This window comes from Nothoprocta perdicaria, unplaced genomic scaffold (genome assembly GCF_003342845.1).
Source record: "Nothoprocta perdicaria isolate Ctin4 unplaced genomic scaffold, notPer1 scaffold_138, whole genome shotgun sequence".
Classification (NCBI taxonomy): Eukaryota; Metazoa; Chordata; class Aves; order Tinamiformes; family Tinamidae; genus Nothoprocta; species Nothoprocta perdicaria.
In genome coordinates, this window is record NW_020454516.1 from 1,485,658 (window position 1) to 1,510,046 (window position 24,389).

At 45.1% G+C, this 24,389-nt stretch overlaps 1 protein-coding gene across 1 annotated transcript in view; it reads left to right on the top strand.

The window, feature by feature from the left end:
- The window catches only part of WDPCP (WD repeat containing planar cell polarity effector), a 79,904-nt gene that overhangs the window by 47,054 nt on the left and 8,461 nt on the right, over positions 1-24,389 (top strand). Inside the window, exons 12-14 of the mRNA XM_026033989.1 lie at positions 294-357; positions 6,360-6,462; positions 23,104-23,200. Coding sequence (XP_025889774.1) covers positions 294-357; positions 6,360-6,462; positions 23,104-23,200 — 264 coding nt within the window. The remainder of the gene's footprint in view (positions 1-293; positions 358-6,359; positions 6,463-23,103; positions 23,201-24,389) is intronic.

The following is a 24,389-nucleotide window of genomic DNA, read 5'->3' on the forward strand; positions in this document are numbered from 1 at the left end:
CAYTGGAAATCAAAGGAGCTGCTGCCATCCCTCAGCAGCCTTCAGGTTTAATRAGATCTGATGGTGCTCACCACTGAACACGATGCCTTGATGAAGTTTTTTAAGGACAATCACTGTCCTATCTCATACTTCTACGGCTCTACCACAAGGATATTACAAGTTTCTCCAGGAAACCTTTGCCATCACTTTGGAGGAGAATAGAAGGACTTCTTCTACTCATTGGCAAAAATTGAAGTAGCTCTTGGGTTTGACATTGTCCTCAACAAGTGATACGCTTCTCTATTTTCTTGCAGGTATCAGAGATTTGAAAAAGCCTTTCTGCTAGCTGTCGACATTGGAGCTCGGGACCTGTTCATGGTGAGTCATTTCTCGGAGGCGGCTGTGAGGATGAGTTAGTTGTCAACGCTCTCAAAAGGGATCAGTGTCATTTGCAGGCTTGGACATACTCTAAAGACTACCTTGCCCCTTGCCACCATGAAACTGCTCAATAGCAGTTGAGAATCTTTGGAGTCACTGACATTTTCCCTCACAGGGCCTAAAGGCTGCTCTGTGGCTTCCAGGAATTAATGTATATGTTTTTGAACTTTCCCCTTCTTCATCCGTCCTCACGCGGGTGAATGTCATCTTTCCCTCTAATAAGCTTATACGTTTCTAATCCATTCCTTTAAGAAGTGCAACCGCTGAGTGCAGGACACAAGAGCCGGCCACGTCCTGGGGATCCTGAATGCTCTTCGTTTGTCCCTCGGGGTTTTGTGAGAAGTGACAAATTATGAACGCTTCCACAGGTGCTTTTAAAACAACAAAGCTCTGCAGCCTCAACCCAAGGGTTTTTACATTTCATGTGCTCTCTGCCCCCTCCCATTTAATTAGCTACAAAAGTAAAATTAACCGGCTCTTAAAAGGTCCTCTGTGCAAGCTCTGCAGGAGGCTCTTGTTTTATAAGATCTTGCACCACAATGTCACAGCGAGGTCAGCTGGACAAAGCCAGTCGCGCTCTGCTAGTCTCTCAGCATGTTGCTGCTCCACAGCTGATTTCATTGTTTCCAAAGAAACAATTGGAAAGGGGCTTGTTTAAAAAAAAAAAAGGAAAAAAAAAAAAAAGCAGTCCTTTGAACGACTGGTTTGCTTGACTCTTTTGCATAATGAAGACATTCTGTTGTTTAAATTAAGCTTTGACACTAGATGTTAATATCACTTATCCCATTAAGTCACTTGCCCTGCTAGTTTGATCTTGATATTTAAATTGTATGTTAAATTACACAATTAAATCCYGCTTTTATGGCTTCTGAAAATTCCCTTCTAATTATATAAAAAGTTGTGTGAACCTTTTGATGTTTTTTTCACGGCTCTAATCATCTGGCTTGTTCCATCTAATTAGAAAGATGTGAATACTGCGATAAACTTTTCTAAGTATGCATCAAAAGAATGTGATGGAAATGTCAGACTTTTAGGAAATTCATTACATGCTTTATAGTGACTCCCCTCATTTTTTTCCCTCTTTTTATCTCAGCCTTTTCCTGCTCGCTTTTGGTTTTATTTTGTTATTAAACACTACTTTTTCAAGACTACTCTTACACCTATCAAGCTGAGGATCGCAAGCRCTTAGGAGATTCAGACTGTCAGAGGTCTGTGGAAGAATTCAGCTTGTTATCAGGGCTCTGGCACCCTGCAGAGAATAAATCCTTTCTATATAATGGCACCCATTACACCCRGACAAATGCCCCAGCATTTGGCCTGCCATCCCAAGGACCCAGAGCATTTTCTACGTGGCTGAAATACAGGCATCATCATGCCAGGGCTGAGGGTCACCTGGTGGGGAACATTGCTTAGGAGATGGGGCCAGGCCTGTTCCTGCGAGGGATGGACTGGGTGCCTTCTTCCACATGGGGAAATGTATCCTCCTCCAAGGCAAAAGGTCTTTGAGTTTTCTTCTAGAGGAGTTTTAAGGCTCACACAGAAGTTAGTGCTGTCCTTTCCTGCTCTCTTCTTCTCTCAGGACGTCTTCTCTGTATTCCTCGTGCTGCCTTTGGGAAAAGTTCTTGTCTCACCACTGCTTTTAAACAACCRTAAATACACATTTCCACGTAGCTTCTCCTCACTTGCATTTTTGTGCCATCAAGCAAGTTGGATATTGTCCTTGTTCTCCAGAGCTTCTAGTACCTAGATGCCCACCTCCGAGGCGCCTATCCCATCTCAGTTATACAGGGCTTAGACACTCAGGTGTTATGTTTGAGATTCAGGGCCCGTAGTTTCCTCTTAGTTCTACCACGAGCAGTGCTCGCCTTCAAGTCCCCCAATCCTCCGTCAACGGCCACCACCCATTGGGGAAAGCTCCCTCAGCTAAACCATCACCTGGGCAGGGAGTGAGTGAAGAGACTTCACAGCAAGGTAACAAGGCATTGCTGCAAAATGACAAAGTACATAAATCAGGAAGTTTAGGGAAAAACAACTCATTAAAAGTATTCTTTTGTGCCATGGTAGTTTTAAGGGAACGGGGCTTCGTTGCTTCAAATACTGCATGAAAACGAGGAAGAGAGAACCTCTTCCCTGAAGCTTACAGTCCTCCTAGATTTCAGTGTAATAGTTCAGTTGCTAAGCCTAAGGTTTGTGCATCCTTCACTTCTGTTTGAACAATTTGTATATATTGTTTATTTATAATGCAATTAATAACATACAACTTGACTTCACCCATAGTTAAAGCATTTWTAGTTATGTGCAATAGAAATAACTACTGCGCAGGTCAGTTATTTGTACGATTGCTCTACAGACCAAACAAATGAGTTTATAAAACCCCAGCTGTCCCTAGGAGGGATGCATTAGTCCCAGTTAATTCAATGGAATTTCAAGAAGAAAGAGCAGACTAAAGATAGATACTCGATGGCATAAAAAAGATGAAAAACAAAAAGGTATTCATTAAAGAGAGCAGAGAAGGAAAGAGGACAGAGAAGGGAAAAAATAAGAGGACGGAGAGGATCAGAGATAACACAGGCTCAGAGGATCTTTGGGTTGGATACCTGTCTTTGGTTGAATATCTGCCTTCTGACACTTCTAAGGACGTATTCTTGATCTTGGAGAATTCATCTTAATGTCTCTTTTGCCAAACAGAGCGCTGCAACCAGCCTGACAATTATTTTAAGATTGCAAGAAAAGTTTGATAGAATGTTATCCAAAGACTGATTTCTTTCCTAAAACTGAAAAAGGAGAAAAAAAAAAGGCTTAAAAGTTCCTCCTTAAGCTATAACTATAGCGTCATCACTAGTGTGATGCCATAGCAAGACACGCAGCCGCTGCTGCGTCTCCCCTTAAGCTTTACCCCCACGTCACATCTAAGTCCATCAATTATTATCATCTCCTACAAAGTTCAATTAAAAACAAAAAAAAAATTGAAAGGAACATAATATCATGAACAACAGCTACAGTTATTGGATAGTGACTGATCCAATCTGTGACAGAAAAGATCAAGTGATGGAAGGGTTGTTAACTTGAAATCCTTTTGTAGTGTGCTSCAGCTCTCGGCTGCAGAAAATTCAAAAGGCCATCCCGTGTACCAAAGGTAGCAAAAAGGCAAGGAAAAGACACTTTAATAAAAGTGTCAGATCTTGAGTGATACGCTGATGAGGAAAGTGCATGTTTGGAAGAAATGTTGGAATTTTGCCCAGAAATATCCTAGAGACAAGTGCGCGTCGAGGTTTCAAATGACTTCTGCTCACTGAGGACCAGCTCTGTGACTAACAAAGATGAGGGTAAAAAGGAACTCCAAAAAGTAGTCCGACTGTTCGATGATGAAATACGGCCCTTCAACAAACTCCTGATAAGCAGCTGGAAACTGTGTTTATCCTCACCATTGTTTTTGAGAAGGACGTGATCTTGGCACTGCTAAATTCTTAGATAATTGGGTGAAAAAATCTGCAACAAATATTCAGCTTGAAAAAAAAAATCCTGCCATTCTTGAATGCACCCTGCAATTCAGTGCTTTTCTCTTTTATTTATTTTCTGGTTTTATCCTACTCAGAGATTTAGAAATTCTTTTTAAAAACAACTTTTTTGGGGACTCAATTGAATGGAGACCACCTCAATTTCATCTGAAATTGTTCAGTTGCGATATTTTCCACATACAGCCTTCTCTATTTCAGACTTGTTTTGAAATGGAGACAAAAATGGAGACAAAAGTCAAAAGAATCTTAATTTATTCCTGTGGCAGGAACTTGTGGCACCCGGTTGCTGCTCCATCTTTAGTTGTCTCCAGATCCCCCACTAGTAAGTGAAGGATTTCTCCCATCTTCATCCTTTTTCATGCAAAACAAAGAACACAGGCAAAACCAAGACCTGAAAGTGCCAATCTTTTACCATGAACAGCACGGGCATCCTCCTAACTGCAAGAACTTTGCAGTTGCTTCCATCCCCTACCCAAGTTTAATATAAARAAACTGGGCACAAGTCTGCAATACCTCGCTGAGCTTAAACAACAGCGAGTCATTAAAGCCCAGTCAGAATCGACTTTAAATTGATGAACATCATCTACCTATCCATTCAAATACTTGTAAGCTCAGACTTGTTCTAGAGCCCTTGGGTTTTCCATTGTTATCTAAATAAGCTGACAAGATCTGCTTTTTAATCTCCGCAGAAATCCTACCTTGCTGCTCGGGCCCTTGCCCGTGACGACCGGGGCAGAGCGAGCACGAGAGGAAGTGCAGAGTTCGCAGCGAGTTCACGCGTCCTTGCTTTGCCCCAAGACACATCAGCATTTTTGGAAGTCCCACCTGGCTTGAGGATCAGTGAGCACTGCAGGGATGGGAAGAGTCAGCATCACATTCCCCGCTGCACTCAGCCTCATTCCCCGACCTCCTGATCTGGCTGCCTCGTGGCTTTATTTTCCTTTTTCTTTTTTTCTTTTTTTCTTTTTTCTTTTTTTTTTCCTTTTTTTTCTTTTTTTTTCTTTTTCCTTTTTTCTTTTTTCTTTTTTCTTTTTTTTTCTTCTTTCTTTTTTTCTTTTTTCTTTTTTCTTTTTTTCTTTTTTTCGTATTAAATGAGAAGAGAATAATGCAGGCAGTATCTTTCTTCTCCCATTCAATGCCCTTTTTTTCCATTCTTCCCTTTCTAGAGTTGCTCACTGGTTTCTGGCAGGGTTTCTGCCATGTTGAAGATGTCAGTAAATTCAGCCAGAGGAGGACAGTTTCACCTGAAGTCTTCTGAATTAGTGTGAATACACTTGCTTTTGTGATATGGAGGGATCCATATGTGTAATAAATACTTTTTTCCCTTGAAATTCCTGCATGCAGATGGAGTGCAGCACAACGGCCAGCGATGGCTTATGTTTTTTGATACCAATTGCCATTTTCAGCACAAAACAAGCCCCCAGCTTTGCCAATGGGAAAGGGTTTTCACTCTTACTCAATAGCTTTCAGTTCAGACACAGATCAACCTGCTCTGGCAGCAAAGGAGAGGGGGTTTAAATGTCTCTTTACTGATAATCAGGGATGAAACTTTACTTCAAGGACTAAAATCACTGGCAAGGACAGTAGTTTTCCCTTGGGAATATATTTCCCTGCAAGTTCCACTATATACTTGGCATCTTGGAGGTTAAAACACGGTTAAAAGCTTTGCAGTTTGCCAGGTAATGATAAATCCCTACTGCAACTCTCTGATTTTCAACCCTGCGCTAAAGAGGAGATCTAGATTACCAACAACAGTGCATGCTCTCCAAGAAAATTGTTGGAAAAGCCTGCTGTGTAACTGCAGAAGAAAGTTAGGAAATCCTGCAGTGTTCAGAAATCCTGTCYCTAGTGGGAGTTTCCAAACTATTGATCATTGCTGCTCTTATTACCTCCAATATCAGCACAGGGAAGACTATCACCATCTTACGCAAAGAGTATTAAGTGTAATATGAAAACCTCCAAAGCAAAATTAGCCCCCAAAGGTTTCCCTCCCAAACTCCTGCATTAGTTGGAAACATAACGCACATCAAATGCAGGCTCTGAGCCAGAAGAATTCGRGAACTTCAGATCTGCTGCAGCCAGAAGCACCTCCGCGCAATCCCCTTCCAGCTCTTGTTGCGCCAACCCGCGCAACTTAAAAGCAGACAGATTGGTTTCATTCACACGTGGAGTCAATAGCTGCACTTTTATCAACGCATGGTTGGTCAGCGTTTTAGTCATTGTTAACACGAAACGCTGCATTCAACAGCACGAGTAAGATAATAAATTTGCATTGGGAGAGAATGAAATGTAGCAGTAGGTTCATCAGTTCCATCTGTGTTTGTGATCTAAATAATAAAAGAGCCTCTTTCTTTCAAATTCTCTTTTGTTACTCCTATGAGATTCATTTTAGATTAATCTTTTATTTTTCTTTTATTTCCAAAGGACATCCATTACGTTGCGCTAGATAAGGGTGAATTGGCACTAGCTGAAGTGGCAAAGAAAAAGGCTAACGACATTGATGCAGAATCAATAACTACTGGAGTTGGTAAGAATTAACTGCACTAAAAAAAAAAATGATGCTTTTGTTTTAATCAATTCTTATACAGCACCGTGTTATGTTTGCGAGGGGGTTATTGGTTCATTTGCATGGTTTGAGGAAAGAAGGCAGCATTTTTGTAACTCARGGTGCTGTGACAGAGTCTGTGTAGCTGGTCTGCAAACCAAACACCATATTAATGTTAAGTACACACATTTCCCTTGTTCTGTCGCCTCTCTGCGTACTCAGGGAAATTGCTCAGCTCTCCTGAACTCGCTTTGGCAGCTCTTTGCTTTGCCACCTTGTGCTAGGCCTTCAGGCAGGTCTTTCCACTACTGCATTTGAGAGCAAAACCAGAGCTTTTAGGTAGTTAGAGAGCACTCTTAAATGTGTGCAGTTASAGCTCTCGTGCAGTTTGCTCTCCTTGTAAGGAGAGCCTCGAGGCTCTAGGTAGTTTTCCTCTACACTTAGTATAACTAAGAGTTGTTGTCGCCAGTCATCTCCTGTCGGTCTGTTAGTCAAGTATGAATGAATTATACCACACTTAGTCCTGGAAATTTAAGCCTTAACCTTTAAGTCTTTACTTGTTTGTCTGTAAACTGCATTTTCTAAGTTAGGCTATTTTTAAGAATACTGAGACCCATGCACAAGCAGGGGGACAGGGAGGAAACCTGAAGTGACCGCAGGTGCCTTGCTGTCCCTGTTGGGTTCGAGACGTGGGRTACTCCGGTTCGGTCACACACAATTCCCTTCCCCTCCTTCCGAGCCATCCTACACTTACGTCTGGAATGCCCCATCAACAGAAGTTATTAAAGTCATTTCACATTTCACAAGTCTTTAAAATGTTCTCATTTACTGAATAATTAACTATCAGGGTGATTTAGAATATTGAGTAGACTCAATGCCCTCGGGGCAAACTGTCGCTGAGATGCAGTCTATTAGTAATGAATTTGCATCCAATTCATTTTATATTACAATAAACAAGAATCTCCCATGAGTTCATTTCACTGCAGATTGGATCTCACCTTAAACGCTTGAAATCTAAGCCCGAGGTTTTGTTCTGTTATATTGTATTCCAAGGTCTTCTCATTGGGCTGTTTTTATTCCAGCAACTATTGGTAGCAAAAAAAGGTGTGAAGAAACATGGATTCTTTTTTGTGCCCAGTGAAAGCAAAAGGATAATTATAAGAAACTTTGTATATCAATTATTGTACTTTTGTTCTAAATAGCACAAGCATGAACTTCTTCTCTTGGTCTGCATGGGATGGTATTTCCTGAGCTGACCCATCCTCAAAAACCAGCTTGCCTCTATTTGAAAGAGAGTGAGTCAGTACTCCTGGAGGATTCCCAAGCCCTTGAGAGCTGGAGTTTGGGACCCTCGGAGTCTTGCCCCAGATATCTTTAAATTGTCAAGACACTTCTGTGCATAGGGCTCACTTCAAGCATAATATATTTCAAACTCAGGCTTTTGGAAAAGTTTCAAGCTCCTGCAAATAACATAGAATGACAATATAATTTCAACTTAAATTTATAGATGTCAAGCCGAGTTCTGTAATCACTGCTGGATTCCTCGGGGATATTAAATCAAGATCTGTGTCAAGAAAGAACTAAAAATAGTTTCAAAATTTTCAAAATTTTAGTACCTCACGGGATGACAGTTTTCTAAATAGTGTCTCCAAGAAGTCATCATCAAAGCTCAGAAGTCTGTCTAGATAAATGTGCTAAAACCACTGGTAGTGCTTCAGAGCAGACTGGTTGAGGATGCTGCTGAGCAGGGACAACGTCAGGTGAGCTTGTTGCTGTTCCCTGCTTATGATTTTGGTGCAAATTGACATTTAAGTCCCCTAAAGACAATAGTTCTCACTGATTTTGTGTCTGATAATCTGTGAAAAAGCATCTTGAGGCACTACAAGATGGAAGTGAGGGTACCGTGCATCTCTGAGACTGCAAATGGAAAGCTCACCTCTTCCACAACTTCCATTTGACCAGCAGACCAGTGGCCACAGACATGGAGACAGCTGCCAAAATTTCCTCCTGAGTTATTGCTGTAGTAGATCTACAGGTTCCTTAACAAAGTCATGGAGTACTCATTTAACCTCACCTAAAATATATTCTATGCACTTCATTTCTCTTTATTAAAGACAGAGAGGATTTTATTATTTTTTTCAATGCTCACAATACTTGCAGGCTTACAAATGAATTATGCTTCTGGGTGCCACCTCGCACATACGCTCCGGGAGCCCAAACACCCAGGCACAATATTGTCCACCGCGGAAGAGCGTGTCTGTTCAGTGCTCCAAACTGCAGGCTCCGCATGTCAAAACTCATGGGAATGAATTCCCATGAAGGAACAAGGTTCCTTGCAAGGAACCGACATGGCACAGCCTGCTAAGAGATGCCATAACTAATAATGATCACAGAGGTGAGGAGCTCAGCCTTTCGGACGTCATTGCTCAGTGAGCATCCAGCGAGGAGCATATGTAGGCAGTGGCAGAAAGTTTCCCAAGGCCAACTTCCAACAAATTGCATTAGGGCCCAGCGAGGTGATTTTTAACCTTTAAATCAATAGCTTTCACCCAAAAGGGATTCGTGTTGTGACAAGACGGGGAAATGCTGCAGAGTTCAAAAGCAAATGATGAAGACCGGGTTTTCTACTTAGAAATAAATTCAGAATATCAGTAACACTAATGTTTAGGAAACGTTTCTATCAGAGGTATCGTAATGGAAACACTGATGTCGAGATAATCTGATTGTGCTGAGGAGGTAGATGGACTGACTAACGGTCTGGTGGTTCAGTAACATCTCCTGACAACGCTTGAGGTTTTTCCATTTAAAAAAAAAATCTGGAAAAGCTCTATAATGTTTGCAAATGAGGTATGAAATCTTATCAGTTCCCGTAGAGATAAGATCCCACAATGTTCATAAAATGGCATTTAAAATAGAGAGGCCCTTAATACATCTTACTGGTAAGAAACAACACTGAACCGAGCGTTAAGCTCAGRATTTCTTCATTTTTCCTTTGTTCTGTGGAAGTATTTTATACGGATTGGCTCGTAGGTGCTTTGTGATGGTCTGTAAAGGTCCATAGTGCCRTGATGTGTTTGCACCCAGCGTGTGTGAGAGCCTGCGCTGGGCTCTGGTGCTTTCTGCTGCCTCCATCCCCCTGTTCCCGGCAGTGCTCTCCCCAATTCCTGTTCTTCCTTGGCACGTGCACCTCTGTGGTGCTTTCAGGGTTCAGGCTGGCTTTATTAGCCTTGTGCTTCTCCCACCCTCTTTTGCTGATCATTATTTCACTGTGTAACATGTTAATGGCATGCTTAAAAAATGCTATCCGATGCACACTTGGACGGTGATCCAAGAAGGYTGGAGGGGCTTGTGGAGCTAACTCCTCAATTTAAGCATTAGAATTCCTCATTTCTTTAGATTTCCAGCTGAAGTCAATCAAGTCTCTGGAATCAGATCACTTGCTATGAGTTTTCTAGCAAAATGACTTTTCCCCCAGAGAGCCAGAAAGGCATTTGTAAGGAAAAAATATCCTTTTTTATATATAACTGGCAGTTAACCAATGGTGAAAAGCGGGGTTCACCACATGACCTTTTTGAATTTTCCAGGGAGTGTTTTTTTAAGATCCGTAGCAATTTTATGTAATTTACCTGTGCATGTGTGTGCACTGCCCTGTGTGTATCAAAGCACACACAATATTTGACACAGAGCCTGCTAAAAACAACAAGATTTCCATTGTGTCAGTGGCCTCGGGACCAGTTTAGTTTCCTTGTGGACCTCCCCTTCCCAGCACTTCTGCGCTCTGCAGAAGGTGACCAAGACAGAGCCTCATGTGGAAGGCCCCTCTCCATCTTCTTACGTGAATGCATAAACGCGTCCACTGAACCTCCTTCACTCTGATATTTTGCTTTTTGTTAATTAAACTACTAGGAGCTGTCATATCCATAGATTGCAGACGCTGATTGCTTCGCCTGCCGCATTCTTTTCGGGGAATTGATTGTTTTCCTTCAAGTCTGTAGCGATGCCAAACTCCTTTTGGCTCCACCTCATCTCACCTCGGCATTTGCCTGTGTCATGATGTCAGGTTTGATCTATACCTTCCCCCTGCTAGACAGCTTTGCCTAAAGACATAATCCTCAGTCCCTAATAATTAGAAGTACATCAAAGGCGAGCTGGTTTGCTTAGCTGCAGAGCTCGGCGCAAGGATCTGTGGATCTTCACTTGAAAGAGATTTAGTCTTGTGTCAGGCTTTGGAATAAGCATGGCATTCCTTTTTGTTTTCTTTGTTTATTTTGATACATTCTTGCCCCGTWTAGAAGCTGCTTTGAAAAGCACCGCTATATACCTGAAATGGAGACACCGTTTTCCTGAACTTTTTGATTTTAGCAATCGCCATATTTTGTAATATTCCTCAGCCGTACAGTTATGCTCTATTTAATGCTAACCAAATCAGGCCTTCATTTTACATGATGATGTTGAATAGAAAAAGAAATCAGTAATTGCAAGGGATGGCTTTAGGAAGTTATATTTTTGTATATATACCCACATGCTATGTCTGCTTTACAACTAAAAGCTGTATTCCCAAATTCTGAAGACTGAAAGGAGCTGCCTGTGCCTAATGTGTTTCCTTTCCATATTTTGCTAGTTCATCCATAGAACCTCCAGCAAAGTTGATACAGGTAGGCAACAAACAAGGAAGAACACTAATTAACAAGTAAATAAACTTACTTTCCATGGCAACGTATCAAGCATTCAGTCACAAAAGGAAAACCAACTCAGAGTTTTTCACGGTGTGAGGATATTCCATAATTGAGGATAGTTTAGTGCCGAAGATCAGTGCTACAGAAGACAAGTGAGTGCATACGCAGTCATTGACTGATGTTATAGGTGGGAATTTAAATAGTATGCTTGGATATAGTGTTCTTCAGTGGTTGTCTCCTTCAAAATAAACACAAAAATACACTGTATGCTTCAAGATGCATTAGAAGTTAAAAAAGGAGGGGGGAAAAGGGTAATTCTGACATCATTGCAAGATAACAATTTTAAAAAATAGGATGTTAATTCTTATGTCCAGGCAAATTTTCAACACGAATAAATACATTTTGCCTTGCAGTGTTAGACTCTCTAACATTAGGAAATGTGGCTCTGTACGGCTTTCCACTCCAGAAATGAAATATTCCCTGAATCTGTATGTGTGCACAGCCAGTCAGAGGAAAGAAACCCAGTAGTATTCCTGTAAATTCACCAGTAATCACCCTTGCAAGAGTAAGCAGAAAAAAACTAATTTATACAATCTGCTACTCAAAATACAGTGTTCAATGAGTTAGAATTCTCAGCAAGTTTGCAAGTGGTTCAGAAACTTTGCGCTGTACTGTGATGTATCTCGGATTATTTTATTAACACCGCTTTTCTTACTGGTTCCTTAACAGTGGGTAAATGGCAGGTGGTTAGGCATAAACCTACATGGTAGGTYGGTAGACCAAAAAGTTGAATTATGATTCTAATTTATGGTAACCGCATTCAGAAAGGTTTAAGCTTTGGGAAGAAGCATCGAAATTATGTCAGGATATGGTTAAAAGCAGTGATTATTAACGCACATCTTTGCCGCATGCCAGGAACGTTGTTCTACCTCAAGAAAGACTTTTTCCAGCTCCAATTCCTGTGGTTTCAGCTAACTGCAAAGAGTGAGAAAACTGACATATTTGATGTTAGGAATTCACGGGCTCAGCGCTGACTCCCTGCACTGAAGTCCATTTAAATAAGAAGCACACGTAGTTAATGTAAGTGTTGAAACAACCTCTCAAAGAAGTGGATGCATGGAAGGTGTCTTTGCATGGAGCCCGAYTGAACACCTTGCTGGGAAATAGGCTTTGGCCAAATGCAATTTATGCATTAGTCAAACACAAGTTTTTCTGGCTCAGTGCRGGATAGCTGGATGAAATGTAATGGCCTGTAATTCGCTGGATGATTTACAGTATATCATTATRGGGTAATATTCATGTGTTCTGGGTGCCGGTCTTGCCTACAGCTCTGTGAAAAAGCCCCTGGTAAATCTCCCATTAGCTTCAAAAGGCCCGCACGGGGGCCAAAAGGCTGCAGTTCAAAGCCGCAGAATGTATATTCACACATCTCGCCGCGTGCACGTGTGTGTGTGTATACATCAGCGCGTGTTTTATTTACACATATACAGCCCGAATCCGGCCGCTCGTAGGAACAGCTCCACGCAAACGCGCCGGCCGCTCCTGGGCYCCGCTATCCGCGTGTTTCTGCGGCCGGAGCGGCGTTCCCGGCGGCGGGAGCTGCCCGGGGCCGTCGGCAGCGCCCGCTCTCTCGCSGGGAACCCGCGGCTTGCGTTTATCCGCGCGCTGGCCGACGCATTTTTGCCTGGCAGCTGGTATGTGTTTTGTCCTGCTTGTGCTGCGGAACGTAACGTGATGTGACAGGCTGCAATTCCTCGCCTCCGTGCCGTGGCAGCGGGGAAGGGGTGGGAATGGGGGGCTGGCGGGGCGCTGGATGAGCGCGGGGTGGGAATATCCCGCCCGGCCGCCTTTCCCAACGGCCTGACGAGGCATTATCAGCAAATACGTTGGTGAGGTGAAGTAGCAGTGAGCAAGAGCGGTGGGGCAACGTGCTGCAAAGTCTGCAGCTTCTCCTGCATCCGTGAAAAACCRCTCTGCTAAATGCGTGCATCTTTGCAAAGCTGTTTTCTGATCAAACAAACAAAAAAAAGCCAAAGGGCTGTGTATTTATTGCCTCCTCTTTGGCTCCATCGCCAGCCAGAGCTGGGGGTGCTGGGGAGTCCCTCGGGGCAAAATCAGGAGCCTGGGGCTCCTTTTCCCTGGAGACTCCCCTCCGAGAGACTCCGGCACAGTTCRCCTTTGTAAAACTCCTGCGTCAAAAGCAGAGAGGTTTTGCTGGTCTTGTGTTAACTCTTGTTTGACTATCTTCAGCCTAACAAAACCAGCACATGCCATAACCATCTTCCTGTTAAAATCTCATCTCGGGACAGCGACGTGCTCTTAGAACTATTGCTAGCGGAATCCCTAGGGAAAAGCTCAGGTTGGGCCAAAAGCAAATTTTTTACCTGTCAGATGAAAACCTGAGCAAAAATGCCTGTTACAAAGCAGTACAYGGAGGCAAATGCCAGGCTTTTCTCATGTCTGTGATTCCAAGTAAATATTCTTCTCGTTTGGGTAGCCTGTAGTGAGACTTYGTGATCTGATCATCTCAGGACCGTGAGACTGTTGTAGCTCCTGAACTCATGCACAGATGGTATTTGTCCTTCAGGGATATTTTAGGATCATCCAGGACCTTGACAAGTCTTGAATCCTGCTCGATGCCTGAACTACCTTAAGCGGGGAGCCCTTTCTGGGGCTGCCTCCGCAGGGATTTCACGGAAAATCCCAGGATTTGGTGCYACGCCGCATGGACGCATTGGTGCCGGGCGGGATTGGGGACCCACGGAAGCTTCTCCTCAACCATCCGTGCAAGGGAGCTCCTTGCCGAGGGGCACCACACCTCAGTAACCCGAAATTTTATTAACCACCTGGAAGGTTGGCAGGACAATTTGCTGTTTCTTTGGCCATAGAAGATGCATTGTGGCCAAAGGAGGAATAAAACCCCAGCCTCGCGCTCCCCAGCAGCATCCTCCRTGCGGGGAGGTTTCCCCAATGTTGTCTTCTCCAACACTACCCACACGCTCAAGCAAAGTCCGTTTTCTAAACTAATTTTCTTGGATAATTTGAGCTAATTTTTTCCAGCATCGGGCAAATCACACCCCTGGGAAATCAGCCATCCTTAACACTCTACTCCGAGCTCCCATTAGGTGTCAGTGTGACAACAACCATGATCATGGAAGGCTGTTGGAGGACACACACACACATGCCACCGCCCTTGAAATGTCTTGGGTTTTAGGCAGGGAAAATACAGTGTACAACTGAGAGGATGGAGGAGAGAGAAGGATGCCCAAAACACTCGTTCAGCGTATTTTTTTCATCACTACATTTGAGTTATTTACTCAATATAATATTGAAAAGAAAAAGAAAAGAAAAGAAAAGAAAAAATAAAGTATATAAAAATGCTCATTAGTTTGAAAATAACTCTTTTTGAAATACTAGGAAAAAGGAATAGTAAAAGCTTGGCATATGTGGAAGTATTAGAGCTGTTTTTATACAAAGTTCCAGGCACTTCCTGAAGTAAGACAGAAAGGTAGTAACACTTTTCAAATATTACAGGACTTTTCATAGTTAATACAGTTTTGTTGAAAAAATAAGTTTTGTTTTAAAAAAAMCCTATTTTTAAAAGATAACTTAAGCAACATTTGCTAGTGGCCCTTTGGGCTGAGCATCTCTCAAGCAGAGTAACGTTTTCTTCCCTTTCTTTTGGAATTGGCAGCGTTTCTACATTGACTTTCTGACATTTATCGCAATGGCTAAAACCACTTGGCTCCCCCGAGGCTCGAGGAGGTTTTATTGGCAGAAGAGCCATGCGGATGCGGCGTCGCCTTCCTCTTTCCTCCTTGGAGCGGGCAGAGGTTGGGAGCATCACCCGGCTTTGTGTGTCTGTTTTTGATAAAAAGGGAGCAGATGAAAAAAAAAATAATAATAAATAGCTGTGATATCAGTGTGAGAAACCCCCCGAGGTGGCAACTGCAGCTGGCAAAGCCAACTCCTGTCCAGCCCTACCCTGCTCATGGGGCTCTTTCTCCCACAGTTAACTTAGGACACTTCTAATTTCACTGACTTGGAGGGAAATCATTACTAAAATAGGCCTGAAACAGTGGCTTACTGCAGAGTCCTGTCCTAGTAGAAGGGATATTGCTTCAAGCTATGCTTTGCACATCATCAAGGACCACGCTGATGGTTTCCCTCTGATCCCTTCTCCCTGCAACGTGCCTGGTTGCCACCGACACGCTGAAATGCTCCAAAATGTGCCAGAAAATATGAGATGGGAGGAAGAGCTTCAACCCTAACCCAGAATCAAGCAGTAAGGAGAGACTCCAAGCACATAGTGATGAGCAAGTAGGCAGTGARTATTTGTGAGTAATGCAGTTCTATGCAAGCAGAATTGGTGGTGGCAGGCAGGGGAGGAAGAAGGGAGCTAAGGTGATGCAGAAACGTGGGGAGATGTTTTGTAAGGGYAAACCTGCCCCACGGAACATTAATTGCTTTACACGGGCACAAAATGCACTTTAAGTGATGAAAGGAGTGGCTGACAAGCAGTGCGGTACTCGACAGCTATCAGAGGACGCTGTTGAGGTTAATTAGCTTCTCTTTAAAGAGAATGCTTCTTCTAAAAGGTGAACATCTGTCCGAGATGGAATCTTATCTCTAAATTCCTGTCACATACTTCAATGCGAAGAGGAGCGAGGAAGGCTGTGAAAGGGACTGGCACAGTGAGACGCAGTGATTTTTTTTCCATCTCTCAGCATCAGACATCAGCTCTTTGCTTCTCTTGTACCTTCTTCTCAGGTATCTTCAGAGGCACCAGGAGCTGCTCGCAGCTCCCTGCAGGGCCATATTTCACCTTGTTTATGTAAAGCATAGCATGTCTGCTTCCCAAACTTGTATATTTTCATCTCAAATTAGTCTCTTGTCGTGGCCGGGGCTTTGAAGGCAAATGTCCCCTGGGTTTGCAGATGCCACTGGGGCACCACAAGCTCTGGAGGACGTTGGACATGGGACGTGCAAGCCATGCTGGTGGCTACCAGCAAGCCAGGGCAGCAGCTGGTGACTGACAACCCCAATGTGGTTGTCATAAGAAGGAGAGCTGCCCTTGTGTCTGCTCCAGCAGCCTGAGCAGTCCCAGCTTCCCTGCAAATTGCCGAGTGTCGGGGTGCTCCAGAGGAGGCTGAGCCCAGAGCTGCTCTGATACCCCAGCTTCTTTTATATCCCAATGCCTCGAGGCGCCTTTGGAAAATGCATCCAAGTTCTAGCCCGAATTGTAGGATTTGGCCAAGAGACATTGAGCAGAGCAGTTTATAAGGCTCGTTAAGAGAGCCGCAGAATGTGAGTGTGTTAGGTAAATATATCTCGGTGCACATGTGCGCGCCAACACACAGCTTGCATATGCTCACGTCACAGTAAATGTCTGTCCTGTGCAGATTTAAATAACACGTTTGTACCTAACAGGTAGCATGCTTTGTCTATCTTGCATCAGTTAGTTTAGTAGGCAGATAGGCATGCATGCATGCATAAAAACCCCATAAAAACCTGCCCTGCAATTTCTGAGTACTCATCGTCAACGTTCAAATCTTCTATATTTAAAATGAAAAAAAAGGTATTATATATTATAGAAAGACAATATTTTTAGGGAGAATGGAAAACATACATGTTTTCAGGTTTGGTACACGGGAAACTGGCTTCTGGTAAGGCTTGCAGGCAGAAGGCTTGCTGCTATTGCGGTAGGTTTAGTCTGTACACCTTGCATCCCAAGTGAAGGATTTTTGTGAGATCTGCTGATTTTATTAGTCCATCAGAAACTGCAAGGCAATGCTGTTCTGCAGCTAACACTGTGCTTATAGGCAGTATTCCCTTTTTGCTGTTATTTTAATTAGGAAACTAACTACCCCCCAAATTTCCACTATTTAAAGAAAAACATAAAAAAAAACCATCTTTTAATGAGTCTGTGCTTTTAATGAGTCTTGTGTCAAGTTCCACTACCAAACATTTCCCACTCCATCAGCAAGCAGGCTTAATTTGCTGYGAGGTTAAACGTTAAAGGCTTCAGTCTCGCGCTCCCGAGCGCACACACGAAATTGGGCGCATTGCTTGAATTTCTACCTGCAGCGCCTTTAGCCTAATTGCTTGGGCAGGCTGGCTGCTCGCTAACTACTACTCTTCTGCATTTTAGCCTTGAAAGCAGAGCCCAGGAATAAGCCTGAGGGGCACAGGTGGGCCAGCCAGCTCTTTGGGATTCACCTGTGGGGTCTGACCACGTCCTCGGTCCGACGAGCGCCTGAACACCTGTAGGCTTGAACTGTTTAAGCCCAGATCAGTTTTGAGGYGGCAAGAAAGGGGGAGCCAAATGGGTCGGATTTCAGGTGCTTGTCAGCTAAGCGTGTGCATTGGGCCTTGGGGATTTGGCYGGACACATGGGGTGTCTGCACCCTCCAGGCCAGCCTGGCAGTTCCCTAAGCTCTCCCTAAGCACGCAGGGCGGAGAATTTAAGGGGAAAAAAAGGAGAGTTATAGTGAGGTATTCCCTGATTTTTGCAAGCGAGGTTTTTGCAAGGTGTTTTCGGCACCCGTACAACACTAGCTGTAAAAAATCATGGGGATTTAATGTTATCCCCACAATGAATAAGGTGGGTGCCAGCTGCTGGAGCAAGGAGCCTGGTGGGTGCCGGGGCCCCGCTGCACCGGGCAGGTAAATCCATGAGTCCCCGGCGCTTTCCTCTTTGTTTGTGGCCTTTGCAGGCTTTGGGTTCTCACGCAACACCGATGTCATTAAATGGCTGGTGCCTCTCTGCACACGTTGCTGGGATGGCCTGTGGCAACCTGAATTAATTGTTTTGGGAGTTGATGGCGGTTAGTAGCCGTAATTATTATAATTTGCATTTATAAAAACAGCTTTCATCTAAGGATCTCCGAATGCTTTTGCGCACATTTAATTAAGCTTCACAACATCCTGTGAGGTAAGTGTCGAGAGTGTTGTACACGGGGCTCTCCAGGGGAACAAGGTCGGCRTCCGACCCGGCTGGCGTTTGGTCACCGGGCAGAGCCACCAACCCAGATGTGGGACCTGGGGGAGCCCGTTTAGGACCGTTCCATTTGATCCCGGCTCCTCGTAAGCTGTGTAAGGAACACAGGTCTGAGTAAGTGATTGCAAATTGAGTAGGAAGTCCTGAGCTGTCTACTGTTGAGTTCTTCCCCATGCCCGGTTTATAAGGGCTGGTTTTCCTGTGGCAACGGCCGGAGTCGCTTTTTGGGAAGAACTCTCCCTGTGGATGCACTTCACTCCAAAACAAAAGTCATTTTAGCATTCTCCAGCAAGCACATGTACAAGAACGGGGTGTGCAGGATGATTATTCCGGCTCAAATCAGGAGGAACATCTGATTTCACTCCTGAAAACCTCCCCCTCACCCCCTAAATACCCTCGAGGCACCTCGGTATTAGCTGGACCTGCGCGAGGTGCCGCAGCGAGCGCGAGCCCGAGGCAGGCGCTGCAGGGCAACAAACCGCTCCGCTTCTCCCTGCGCGGGATTTGGGAAAGGAGGAGGGATCCGGGGGGGATGCCGGCGGCCGCGCGGGATGTGCGCCCGCTCGCCCTGCCGCGGCCGTCGGGAACCTGCGCCGCCAGTATTGCAATAGGCTCTGTCATCACGGGTTTAAATGCAGTTCAGAGCCGCGTGTGTTAGTGGCCCGGCTCCAAGCGCGGGGAATTGCTGCAATTCGTTATCTTGACAAATTAACCGGTCTGAGGCAATTCCTTTCCGAGAGAGATACAATTAGCTGCCTGTTGAACTCTCGCCTCGCCGGGCGCCACGGCGCGGGCATGCACCTGCTCCAGAGGCCTTTTCCACAGCCTTTTTCCCGGGAAAAGGGAAAGCGACCCGCGCTCCTGCCGCCAGGGCAAGCGACCCGCGCGGGGCCGGTGCTGCGGGAGCGCATCCCAGCTCCCGCTTTGTGCCTCCTTGGAGGCGTTTTGCTGCTCCGGATTCGGGCAGGAGCTTCCAGCTGTCACCCCCCATGCCCTATGGGCACCGGCTGTTGCCCCTTGGAAACTCTCCTTGGAAAACTCGAGCCCACCCSGGGCTCCCTGCACGGCCCCGGTGGCCAGGAGGCTCCCCGAGCACCTCTTTGAAGTCCAAGCCCTCAGCATCCCAAACATCTCCCTCTTTTTCYCGGTTTATCAGTTTGGCCCGTTGCCAGCTGGCAGCTTTTCCTTGCGGGCTCCCGCTCCGCATCTCGGATTTGCCTCCCTACCTCGCTTAACCCCCGCCAAAGCTCCCTTCTTTTCCCTCCCTGCACTTTGCTCCAGGGAGGTGCAAAAGCCTTATCAGCCTCCGTCGTGGTTTCACTTAATTTTGTRCCTGATATTGGCAGCAGCAAATCCATAGTAAGAGGTAAAAATCTCATCCGGAGCCGGTAAAGACCTGGCACATCCATCTGCAGGAAGTTTAATGCTCATTTTTACCACTAGTTGCAGAAAACTGTGTTAAATACACCAGCATTTAATAATAATAATAATTTTTTTTAAAGAAAACAGTTTTTAATGTTAACTGCTTCTTCACTTTTATCATATTCACTTTCGTTTTAACTATTGAATTTCCTGGCACACCCCCTAAATCAGTGGTGCTGCTGCAATTTATGCCTAATAGCAAAATCATGGCGCTTTACGCTGTTATTAAGGGCTGGTGCTACTTAGGAGTGATTAAAGTGTTATCTGCTCAAGTATCAAATTGTTAAATTACAACACAAATAGGAGATGTTCTGATTTAGGGCACCTTTTGCCGCTCTCTCAACAGGAACAGCTGCTCTCGAYGATTTTTTCAAAGGGCTATAAAAGCAATATTTCAACGTTTGGTGTTTGCTAAAGGAAGCCCTGTCAGCACCGGGAAATAATGAAGTAGCACAAAAATAATCTAAGAATAAGAAGCCGTAATAAAAACCAGACCAAAATAAGCAGAGAGGTTTTGAGTTGTTTTCCCCATGCACGAGCAAAGCTGGAGGTTCCCCAGGGCTCTCCCTGCAGGAGGTTGCTAAAACTCAACATTTCTATTCACTGCTGTTTATTTCGAAAGAGATTTTCAGGAGAAAAACTGTAGGCAAAGAGCTGACCGTGCTCAGGGCAAGGAGAAAAGTTTCCACGGTGTTCATTGGGCTTAACCCTTGGCGTGGTTTCAGAGCCTCCATTTGCCTCTGTGAGAAAAACTCGACTTTTTTGGTTTTTACTCGTTTYTTACAAAAAGGAGCGCTGTGGCTGCGTTCTGCGTGGTTCCTGGCAGTTCCGTGGGATGTATTTGCAGCAAAATCCAATAGCGGTCATGGAAGTGACCTCTGATTTGCAGAAACAGATGCGGTAGAGAATAGATGGTTAAATAATGGCACGTAAATGCATAGAGAAGGTGTGGGATCTCATTGCTCAGCGAGCAGGATGCTTTCTGGAAAGAGAAATTGGAGAGGAAAAGTTTTCAGGAGGCTTCTGAAGAAGGACGTTTGGCCGCTGCGGACAGTGCTAGATGCAGCAATGGCAAATTTTGGAAATCCACGTGTTGTTCTGCTTTACCTGCAATATTATCCCTCACATTAACCAAGATAAGTAGGATTTTGCAGAAAAAAAGATTTTTACAAAAATAAAAAAAAACCCAAAGGGGTAAAAATTAGTTGATTTTATTGAATTTGGCCCATGATGCTAGTAGAGATCCCAGCTGCCAAGTTTTTAAAATTCAGATTCAAGACCCTAGCCCCTAACACCATCACCCAGGCCTGAGATCATAGGATTAAGGTCAAGGAGGGCGCGTTTTGTAATAGCCAAGGGAACGTCTCCGATGCCCTGAGGGTGAAACCTTCAGGTGCAGCCCTGCAACGGCAGCGCCAGGTCTTGATCCGGTGCCAAACCGTAGCCAAACCCGAACCCTCCTCCAGGTGCAAGGAGAGGGCCCCCTTTTGCCAGCGCTCCAGCAATTTTGCCAAAACCCCTTTTTTCCCCCTTAATTAAGACACGGGATGCGCTGTCGCTGCTTTGGGGCGTTGTGTTCCTCCCACGTTTTCTTTCCTACCGTGGCATTCCTCTCCTGAGAAACAAGGCCCCACGTCCCACGGCACAARCACCTATTTCTTCCCCTGCAGAGAGCTCCTGGCAGCTGTTTTTGYGGCTTCAAACCATTTTTGGCATCTGATGGTATCTTCCGCAGCACCACAGYGCTGCAGCTGCATGCCAGCAGAGGTTCAATACTGTAACTTCAAGGGCAACTTCAGCTATTTAATTTAGATACGAACGTGCAAATCAGTGTATTTGCACGCCCCGAGGGTAGGAACCCCCCGTTTCTTAGCCACATCACGGGCTGCAGGTGCGCACCTTTATTTCCCAGCACATCCAGCAGCATTTAGCAAATGCAGCCGTGCTGCAGCTGCAGCACAGGAGCCGCCAGGTTCGTGGACTTGCTTATAGAGGGGTTTTCTCCARCCTGGTGGTTACACACATCTGGTTGTAGCGCTCATATATTCCAAGCCTGCCATGCAACTGTTGGCACAACAAAAGGGCAGCTTGCTCCAAGTTACCCGGCAGGAAGGACCATGCAGAGCATTTGAAGCAATGTGAGAGGGTCTCAATGCCTTCAATGGGTGGAGGAAGACACAGGCTACCAGGGTAAGGGATCGAGTCAAGATTTCCCTTTATTTCCTTGCCAGATCCATGCTCCTCTTTGGGCATCTCTGAAATCCTTGCATCTGGGCTGCTTTCAGATGGGATGTTCAAGGGGAAGCTGTAAAATAAGGGCATATTGRTAAAAGTTGCAAGTTGTACATGTCAGTAAACATTTGTAAATCAAAAGGAATATGTTGTGTGTGCCTCCTTACACATTACTGAGTGGATGGGAAAAAAAGGAGGAAACGAAATAGGGAAAAAGAAGGAAAAAGGAAGAAGAAAAAAGAATGTTGCACCCGTTTGACACACCCTGTAGGACTCGGATTTCCCATTTAGAAAATGGTGTTGACCATTTCCCTCCCAGGGAGCTAAGGCCCAGCAAAGGGAGAGTCTCTTCAAGACCAAACACTTAAAATGCAGGTAGAAGAATGCGTTAAATTACAGGACTTGCTACCAAAGGGTACCAAACCTCATCCCACCAGAGCCGTGGTGGGTTTTCCCTAAACACCTAATAATAATAATAATAATAATAATATAATTAAGATTGTTATTATTTTGTCTAAGTGGCACTCGGACCCCTTCTCCTCCTTGCCCCGTGTTTTGCCCTGGAGGCTCCGGGCATCTCTGCTTCTTTGCCCTGGTTTCCTGTGTTATTCCATGTTTGGAAATCACAACCCAGGGGGAGAGCATCAGTAACCCAAGGAAACCAAATCCATCACCTTCTCCCTTTCATGCAGCCCATATTAATATTATTTAGGCACCATGAARGCTAAAATAACCTGTGCAGGGGCCTGGAGTTGGCTTTTCTGGCCAGAGAAGCACTTGGAGGYGGATTTGCCCTCCGGATCCGGTGAGTGTCCGGCCAGAGCATAAACCAGCAGGATGGGAAGGCCGGCGAGCCCCTCGTGTCCTCTGCGCTGCCCGCGGTGTGGCCATGGGGCAGAATGGCTCGTATGGCAYGCGGGAAGAGGGGGAACAAGGGGAGAAAAGCAGGATTAGAAGAGGGAAAAGCGCAGAACGGTCTCGTGATCTTGGGAAAATCTYTTACAGTCTTTATGTGTAACAGGATTTTTGCTTAAGCCAAACTCTGCTAGCCTGGGGTTTGATTAATATGTATTGATACATATATACATATTTTATATATTTTTTTATATATATATATATCTATGTTTTTTAAAACATGCCACATCTAGGCTCTTTCCCCTCCCTRTTTTTAAGTGCTTGGGGTATTTCCAAGCAATTTCCTTTTTCCAGAGGGCTCCGCTGGCGGCTTGGGGACCACCCAGTCCCCGTGCGGCRGCGTGAAGTCCTCACGGCAAAACTTGCTCCTTCTCGCAGAGCTGCTGGGGTGCGGAGCCGAAGAAGATGCTGCGGATGAGGCTGGTCCTGAGGAGCCTTCGGAGCGCCGGACACGGACACGGGGCGCTCGCAGCAGGTGAGTCCTGATGGCCACCAAAGGTGCCACCTCGCCCAGGGCAAGGGAAAAGCAGCATTCCCACGGGGAAACGGGGAGGGGATGGGGTGGAGAGGGGGAGAAACGATGAGATGGAAGGTATCTCGACACGTTTGCTGCTGTGGGCTGTCCCAACTGCTTTCCTTGTGTCTGTGTCTGGCTGCAAACGCAGGGAAACGTTGAAGAAATAGCAGGAATGGAGGGGAATGTGGAAGCTGGAAGGACTGGGATGGACACAGCCGGTCTCCAGAAGCATGTATAGCTTGAAAGGAGATAATATTCCTYAACAGAATGAATTGAGAGGTTGGAGCGAATGCAACCGGCTTTGGCAAGTGTGCTGAAGAAGGAGAAATAAAGACTGAGATTAACAAATGTGGGGTATCAGCAGAACCTGTGGACGTCCAACATGGTCTTTATGGGTGTCCCTGCGCTCGTTCCCGAGGCCTCGAGAGCAGACAGGTACAAGGGTGACAAAACCTGGCAGGTGCCRGCAGCAGAAACCAGTGCATTTACGTGCTTCACCTGCGCCTCTGTTGCTAGCAAAGGGCAGGGTGTCCTGCAACGGAGCTCGTTCCGCTCTCCCAGCGAAACACGGAGTATTCAGCTCTTCCGTGAAGAGGAACACTGTGTTTTCTGCTACTGCATTCTGATGGGAAAGAAGCAATTCCTTGTCCCCAGTGAGGAGACAGATGCATCTGTATTTACTTTCTGCCCCTACTGGGTGTTTGAACATTCTTATTAAGTTTATTACACATAAAACGCGGAACTTCCATGCCAACAAATTGTCCTAAAACTTCTCTCCCCTTCCAAAGAATTCCCTCTTCTCCCTCATCCCTTATTTCCCTCTTTTCTCAGGAGCAGGTTGAGCGCTTGCAGGATTAGGCCAAATACCCACCGTGCCAGCCGCACACCAGCAGGTATATCAGCAAAATACTTATTTTAAACATAACCTACAAGCCCTAGGATAGAGAATGCCATCTGAGGCTTGCTTAGGTACCTAGGGGACATGGTGACAGGGCCTGTTTTTTAAATTCAGTGCACAATAATTTGGACGAACACCATCCATCACCGAGAACTTCCTTTCCTTTCCTTTCCTTTCCTTTCCTTTCCTTTCCTTTCCTTTCCTTTCCTTTCCTTTCCTTTCCTTTCCTTTCCTTTCCTTTCCTTTCCT